This window comes from Monopterus albus, unplaced genomic scaffold, assembly GCF_001952655.1.
Source record: "Monopterus albus unplaced genomic scaffold, M_albus_1.0 scaffold50.1, whole genome shotgun sequence".
Taxonomy (NCBI): Eukaryota; Metazoa; Chordata; class Actinopteri; order Synbranchiformes; family Synbranchidae; genus Monopterus; species Monopterus albus.
In genome coordinates, this window is record NW_018127930.1 from 822,225 (window position 1) to 831,289 (window position 9,065).

General features: G+C 38.9%; 1 protein-coding gene across 1 annotated transcript in view; it reads right to left on the reverse strand.

The window, feature by feature from the left end:
• Nucleotides 1–9,065, reverse strand: part of wdr7 (WD repeat domain 7) — a 98,499-nt gene that overhangs the window by 48,929 nt on the left and 40,505 nt on the right. Inside the window, exons 20-21 of the mRNA XM_020601061.1 lie at nt 3,875–3,993; nt 3,372–3,495 (exon numbers count right to left, since the gene is read on the reverse strand). Coding sequence (XP_020456717.1) covers nt 3,372–3,495; nt 3,875–3,993 — 243 coding nt within the window. The remainder of the gene's footprint in view (nt 1–3,371; nt 3,496–3,874; nt 3,994–9,065) is intronic.

The window sequence follows — 9,065 nt, forward strand, 5'->3', positions numbered from 1 at the left end:
CTATAATTTGTGAAGTTGTGCTTATCACCAGATTTATACAGAGGAATAACCTTTGCAATTTTCATATTGTTAGGGAACTGCCCAAGTCGAAATGACATGTTAAAAATATGGGTTAATGGTTTGCATATCTCCTCAATTACCCATTTAACAGTTGTCATGGTAATACCATCACTATCACTAGATGTTTTGTTACCACATTTATTCACTATCTCTATAATTTCCTTTTCAACTATGGGCTTCAAGAACATAGAACTCATGTTCCTTTCAATTGTATTATTATTTGTAGTGACGGCTGTATCATCTGTACAAATGCTTCTTCCTAAACTAGGACCAACATTCACAAAAAACCTGTTAAACTTATCAACTGCATCCTCCATTCTGTTGACCGGTGTATCATTATCCATAAAGTATTGGGGGTAGTTACTCTTGCTGGGACTATTTCTAATCAATTTATTTAATATATTCCAAGTACCTCTCATGTTATTTTTATTATTCTCCAGTACTTTAGAATAATATTGTTTCTTACATCTCCTCAGGATCTCAATTAATTTGTTCTTGTGCGCCTTATATTTTGCTTCCATCTTTTTTGATCTGTCTTTTATGAAGTCCTTGTATAGTGCATCTTGATTGACACAAACCTTTATGTTGGTAGATATATTTTTATACTTCAGAGTCAAGCTACCTGTTTCCCCCTCTTTTCAGTCTTTACACTATACCAATGATACCAATATTCTCACCTCACTCTCTGAAAATAAGACTGCACTTTTAATGTGGAAAACTGATTAGACACAGCAGTGATGATAGAGATGGTGTTGACTGTTTATTTCTCTCCCTCCCTCTGAGTGCAGGTTAACAACTCCTGCTTTGTTTGTGTTAAAGCCTTTTAAACACTTCCAGAAGAGCTGAAAGGTCAACCATGGCCACTGCTGTGTGTGTGTGCGCATGTTGTCTGGTCAGCCCCATGCTGCGACAGTGGGACTCTGTCACTGACTCCGACATTTCCTCAGCACTAAAAGCTAATGGATAAGTACAGTTCATCTTCCTTCCAACACCAACCACTCTGCTGCTGGAGAGGAGCTGAGAGAAGCGGACAGAAGGCAAGCTTCCATGCATCAGTTTTTATGACCACTTTCAATTTGTGCATAACAAAAGCTGAGTGGCAACACCAGAAATTTGAAAACGTCTTTAAACATCAAAAAAATGTTTTTACACGTGGCTAAGGTGAAAACACCACTGCATCACTAAAAGCAAAGATCAATAAAGTGCAGTGGAAACAGTCTTAAATATGTCACTAACGTATATGCACAAGCATGTAACTTAAAGACACAAATAGTGGCAGACTAATATAGATCTATGCGGAGCAATGGAGATAACATCACTGAGTCTGGTTTTTATTCAATCAAAGTTGGGTCTAGCAGTATTTAAATTGATCTGGTACTTCACTGTAAACAGCTAATGTAAGAAAAAAGGTCGTATCACATAGGCGGCATTTCATGAAGCATGTTTGATGGGTTTTTAGGTGTTGCTGCCAATCACTCAAATGTTCGACTAAACACTGACTGTTGATTGACAGGTCAATCCTGTTGCTAGCTTATGTTTCATTTTTAGATCAACTCACCTCTCTGTTATTTTTCGGCACATGTTACTCACCCGTTTTTACATTCAGTCTGATGTGTCACCTTCATTTGGCTTGGGTGCTGCACCTAAGCCTTTCTATAGTAGGGAAAACCCTGGCTTTATCAATGTGCACCAACTCCAAGAGACATTCTTTGAAATGTAACCTCACAAGGTTTTTATAGTGTACAGTATTTTCTATTAGTATAATCTCCACAGGCAGCTGTTCCAATTGCACAAATCTGCTTCTATATGCTGTAAACTTACAAACTGCTATGATAATCAAATTGGACTGAGCAGATGGATGCCTGAGGAGCACTTACACTGACGCCACATTTTTGATGTGAATCCCTTGTTAAAATACACGATGGAAGTATATATCTGTATATGCAGTGATATAGGGGAGCCTGCTTTGAATACTGAATAGAAAAATATTTCATTGCAGACCCGTGGACTGTAGACACAATACAGATTTCTTTACTCTTTTTTAGCTACAGTAGGTTACACATCTGCTAGTGCTCTTAAAGAGCTTCAGGACAAAAGTAGACTTGCAGGTTTTATGTGATGGAGAGGAGAATTTGGGGATCAAAACACAGAAATGGTTGACACACACTTTTTCACAGAATACAACTGAATCTGGAGTTTAAAATGTGTCAAAATGACGTGGTGTTTAACAATAGACAGATCCAAGTAGAGGTTCAGGTTCAAAGGACTCCTCCTGGGGATGCAACACTTTCCCTGACTCTCCTGTGATATTCCAAGATTTCCAGGACCAGGAGGAGTCATCTTACTGTCTGTTCCAGTCCTGCTGTGCTGCACACAGATCAAATTCAATGACCTTTTAACCTCGCTCAATCTCTCTCTCTGTTCTCTCCCTCCTCCATCCTTTCTCGTCCCCTGAGGTCACGGGCCCATCACATCCCCCACCTCCCTCGCCTGCGGTACTGCTGTGGTAACACAACACTGACAGGCACCAGTTCCTATGGCAACTGCTCCCCTGAGAAACCCCCACCATCCTCAGCAACCACAGGGTGACTCCTGAACACCCCCCCACACACACACACTGCACTTTAGAAGGCTGTTTCTAGTAAAAGAAGGTGGAGATTCACCTTTCTTCCCATCAGTAGGTCTAACTATAGACAGAGAGAGGGAGAGAGAGAGAGATCAGGGAATATACAGAGCTTGAGACAGGCCAAGAGAAACAGAAAGAAAAAATAAAATGACAGGGAAGAATAAAAAAAGATAGACAAATGGATCACAAAAGCAGGACAGAGAGATAGATGTACGGTATGTCTGAGATTTGTTTAAGGAGGTTTTATATTATGCTCTTTGATGATTGTTTCTCCTAGTTAAAGAAACAACAGACTGATACATTGTAGGCAGATTTAGGAATGGGGACACTATATCCCTATAATCATTATTTATGCAGCTACAGTATATCCAGGAAAAATGACGACAGAAAAATGGGCACAGCTGTGAATACTGTCTCAAGTGACATCACTTGAGGAGACTTAAAAGATTTCACACAGCTCTCTGAAGACCCAACAGCCTCTATACTGTGATATTTAAATATTTTCCTTTAATAATTGGAAAGCTAGCATATTAGTTGTCTAATGTTGGCATGTTCACAGTGAGCACATTTAATGACATATGAAATGAAACTGGGCTGTAGACTAATACTGTCACTGTGTGACATGTAAAACCACCAAGCAGAACCAAATTTCACAAATTTTTGCATCACAGTATGATGTACTTACGGGAGCTGACTGTGTCCACATACTGAGGCAGGTAGGGAGCCCACATGTCGATGGTGTCCTTGCGTCCTGATTGGCCGATCCTTCTTAACTCTGCCAAAAGAAGAGCTTGCGCTGCTTCTCGCACCTAAAACCACACAGAGGGTAAAGCTATATGATATTAAACACTTCTATAGAGAGTCTTCAGGTGAGTTGTCATGTTTTTAATGTTTTTCACTTCAACAAAAGTGAACAAACAGTTAATTCTTTGGATGGTTAACTCTAGGGAAAGCAGAGAAAATATATAAACTATGAATGTTTTATAGATTCATCCACTATAGACATATTGTGATTTTAAAAACTATAATTCTTAAAAACATTGCCTCATTATGTCGGTACAAACGGTAGTCCAGACAGCATTACCTTTCTTTCGAAACATACTGTATTTGCTGTGGTAAATTCGTAGTAATCCTCAGGACATAGCTTGAAGGCTCAGCTTAAAGCTCTACATACAGTGGGTGTGTTACCTCCAGACAGCGGTCCTGCCATCTCCTTGCCAACATTTCCAGCAGAGGAGGTCTGAACTTGTCCAGGCCAAGGAGGTCAGGGAGCATCACACAGTGCATGGCTGCCAGTTGACTCCAACCTGCACACACAGACATACACACACCGTCAGAAAAGACTCCAGGGAAGCCCAGTGTAAGAATCTATATATAAAGTATTTAATGTGCTCACATACAAACCCCACTGCTGCCACATAAAAACATTCTTTTTCCTTTTATGTTATAGCCACCATTGTGATAATTTAGCTTTTCTTGGAGCCTTACTGGTACTGCTTTCGTGATTTTGTTCTGATGGTGGTACTAAAGGAAAGGTCAAGGGGGCCTAAAATACTCTCAAACAAATGTCAGTGAAATTCTAGGCAGTACTTATTAAAAAACATCTTCCTAATGCATCAAAGTAATAAAGCACCTGATATGAGAATCACAGTGGAAAGCTAAAAAATGAGTGCTGACAAAAGCCGACTGATCAGATGCTTTGTCACCTGCAGACATGACTGATATTGATCACCATAGGAAAGAAAGCAAATTAGTGCATTTTCCAAAATGTTGGACTACAAAAATATTTAAATTGACATTTTTGTCAGCATTTCTTAAACATGTTGTTTTCATATAACAGCAGTGAGTTTATCACAACATTACACACACACACACACTGACTTTGTACTTATACAGTCCTCATATAAAAACCACACCGACATACTTATGCAGTCCTCATATAAAAACCACACCGACAACAGTTAAACACAGGATGGGAATATTGCTGACACTATCATTTGCAGTCTTGGTTAGAGCAAAGTTATTATTTCTGCTAACCAGAGCCTGAGTGTGTTTGATGGTGTTTAACGGGTAAACAACAGATACAGCACTGCCAGGTGGACTGACAAAAAGCCTCATAGCGATACCTTGGCATGATGAATTTAAATCTGTTTTCTTTCATTCAGGTGGACTGTGTGGAGGATTGCACTTGAAAACCGAGAATAACAAGAACAAATGACACAGGTGCCAGGAGTTGTCTTGTATCCTGAGTGACTGATGAAGAAAACTAACATTCAAAATGATGTAGTATCGCTTTAATAAAGCTCAAATCTACACGTATCAGTCTGAGCCAAAATAATGGCATATTAATATTTTACACCAAACACCAGAGAAATAAATACCAGCTTTTACATGAAACATTTACTTGCTGATACTCATCATAAACCAAGCACTTTATTCACATATATCATTTCAATATATGGTTTCCAGAAAAGATGCATATATGTAAAATGCAACTGTATGATAGACAAAGAACGTCTTTTAAGCAGGAAAGAAATTTTATGCAAATTTCTTTGCCTGGGCTCCATGTAAGCTTACCTCAGCCATTGAAATACACAGGGAAAACAAACTGTTAGGTGTATTACAAACATACTGCATTCAGAAATATTGTGTGTAGAGGCTGACTGATTTATTGTAATGAATATCACAAAAGTAAAATATTACACATCTGTCAAATATTTTACATCTGTCTTATAGTACCATAATAATAATAATAACCAAATTGTGTCAGTACTGGAAATCAGAGAAAAATAATCAGTCAACCTCTGATTGCTTCACCTCACTGTCTTGCAGAAACCTCATATCTTAAAAAAACTGAATTTGAATCATTTCATTAAATTAGTTCTTTAAATAATAGAAGAACAGCTGCCTTCCACCAAGACTCTTACTGATTAATCCCGGAGTGCTTCTTCTGTTGTCTGAACTTTTACCTGAAACACTGAAGCAAATTAATGCTTTGGAAGATCAGAAATCCAATCAGGCCACCTGGTAATACAGGAAGCTCTTCTGCTGTCATTTGTTTAGCTACAAAATAAAACTCGGGCAATGATACCAACGTAACTCGTGTGACTCATGGAGTTATACAGTTTGCTCAGCTACTACTACTGCTACTGCTTAGCTACTACTACTGCCTAGAAAGTACTGATATTGCTGGCAACAAGTTTTCAGTGGCTGCTACTGCTAATTATGCATCTTTTAAACTATATTTTATTATTTATTTAGCCTTTATTTAAACAAAGTGAGGTTGGAAACTTGCATTGATGACACAGCAACACAATACAATGGTAGACAACTAATAAAGCAACGTTTAAACTATTAAAACAGGGCTAAAAGTCAAGTATGTGATTTTAAACTGATATACTGTGTCACATTTCTTTTTGCAGACTAATAAGTGGCTGAAGCAGGAAACATGAAGGCTGTCTTTTGTACCATTGCTGCTGCTGCTACAAATATTTCTGATACTACCACTACTACTAATAATAATAATAAGGTTTCTGCAGGGCAGTGTTTTGGTAATAAACATAGTATATACAGTAGATGTGGTTGACATATTTGCTACAATTGCTGTTTGCCCCTACAGAAAATTAGAGGCAATTTCTCTTCTAAAATAGTCCTACATATACTGAGGAGGAATGGGCATCTGTGTGCATGCTTGCTGTTTCGGCTATAATTATAAAGAAAAAGCAGCCTGACCCACTCTGTTTTAGTCTGAAGACTGGAAACTAAGGGTTATCAGTTTTGAAAGGCACTTGATTTCCCTGTACCAACTACAAAATAGGATAAATAATTAAATAATTTGAAAACACATTCAATGTATGGTTGGATGGGGATCCAAGCCTCCGCGGTAAAAGCCAACACCCTGTTAAAAACATAAACATAATAACAATGGCTGTTTAAAAAAGAAAAAACAGCATTAGGCTCTGAGAGAGATACCAGAAAGATGCTAATTTATGATGATTGCACTTTAGTCAATTTACAATGTCATTTAAAATCAGTTATCACTCAGTTTTCTGTTTTTAACTTCTTTTAACTTTTACATGGAATGAGTACAGCGTCAAGTGGATCTGTTGCAGGTGAAAACAGAGGGATGGCAAAATGTCAAACAAGGTACATTTTCCATCACTGCTAAGCATGAATTTAACTTTTTTGGATTTTGGTTTGTTTAAATTATTTCTGTGGCGACACACTCCCCATTCCATCAAGTGGAAATAGCAAGCATGCAAACAATGAGCGCAGAGACACTTAAACATCAGGACACATGAACATTCAGACAGACAGGTAGACAGAGAAAAACAGGGTAACTGCACAATACTGCCAACAACTGAAATACAACAAAAGACCAGGGCATAAACCCTGCAGTCAATGCACTCTCAAATGCATCAGTTCCAAACATCAGTAAAGTCCACTTGTTCGCAGATGTTATGGCTGTTCCATTAGACAGTTTCCAAAAGCCTAGTGGTTGAGTATTTGTTTTGATTATTATGGCTAGAAATTGCCGAATTTGTGGCAAACATAATTTGCTTTGGTAATTCTTCACAAAATTGGATATTGCAAGGCCAGTGAAAACTGTAAATGAAATCTTGAAGACAATAGGTCAAAATGAGGATTGATGGGGTTTCTGTTTTAGATTGTTACAAAAATCTCACTAGCATTCTTTCAAATTCTCCTTATTTCAGAAATATATTCGATTAAAAAGAGATTTAAAAAACTGCTAGCTCTAGAAAATATTGCAGAACTGGTTTCATTTCCCAGGACCAATTCAGATAGCTATATTGTCTGCCAAGTGTTTTGTAGCATGCAAATTTGGATACTCAAAATGACCAATTTCTTTGACTGATTGAAAGTGGATTGAACTGAGCTAAGACAGAAAGATAAATAGACAGCACTGTAGACAAAAACAGGGACAAAGACACTGCAAAGAAACCTGAGCTAGACACCTGAGATAAAAACCTAACACTGGCTGCGGGGAAAAACCAAGACTGATGCAAGAAAAGAGAACACAGATGATGAGACCCAAGGAGAGAAACGGAGAGATAAATAACTGATAGAGTGAAGCGAGGGAAGGTAAAGAATTGTAATGACAAAGGGAGTGAAGTCAAGAGAGGGGAAAAAAAATAGAAATTGGAACGGACACTGAAATAAAGAAAAATAGACATGGGAGGACAAAAGAAAGGACAAGGAAGGAAAGAAGATCTAGGAAGTAGAAGCTCTCCAAAGACAAAGATAAGTGATTAAGAAAAAGAATATGGCTGTGAGACTTTCCCTAAGTGGTACCCATCAGTTCAATCTGTACCTTCGTTGACTGAGGGGATGTTATGAGAAGCACGGCCGGGGCTGGGGGAGCCAGGGACCCCCTGGGGAAAGGGCACAGGGGGGCCGGGAGGCCCAGGAGGGGTAGGGGTAAAGAACAGGTTAGAAAGATATAAATACTTCTAATATCAAATGGAGAGAAGAGACAAGAAGTCAGGCAGCAGGGAAGTAAAATATGCATTTACATCAAACAAGAACAGAAAAAGAAAACATGTATAAAAAAAAACAATAAAAGAAGCCATCACATGAAAAGAACAAATAAAAGAGTTAAAAAGGAGGGAAAATCCTTTAAAATCCATTTTGCATAATTGGCAGTGAACATCCACCACCCTGCCTCCACATCCTTATTTAGCAACTCACTATGTAAAAGATACACTACTGCATTAGCACTGAAGGTTAACACTGGACATACAGCCATGATAAAGACACAGTACACCCTTCTTTGAGGTTTTTATTCCTCAGATGCTAAGAAAGCAATTGCCTGGTCCTCACCAACTTCTGTAAACAAATAAAATAACCTCAGGTGACAAAACACACACACACACACACCAGATTTTAATATGTGGTTACTGTTTCTCAAAAGTAAAACAACATTCAGAAACTAGGTGGGAAAATAAAAGTACACCCTTTAATTCAGTAAAATGTAGAACTACCTTTAGCAACAATAACTTAAATGTTTTCTGTAGGAGCTGATCAGTCTCTCTCATCATTTTGAGGAAATATTGGCCCGCTCTTCTCTACAACACTGCTTCAGTTCACTGATGTTTGAGGGCAGAACAAGTCCAAATCGTCCCTGCTCCAGCACCGTGTTTGACAGTTATATATGAGGTGTTCACGGTGATACGCTGGGTTTGGTTTTTGCCAAACAGTGCAAAGGCCCGGGGGTCGGGGCTCGAATGCGAGCGCCTGGTGGCCGGGCCTCCCCTCATGGGGCCCGGCCAGACTCCGCCCAAACGAGCAACGAGGGGACGTCCTCCCGTGGGTCCACCACCTGCAGGAGGATCCGGAAGGGGCTGGTGCACAGGGGCAA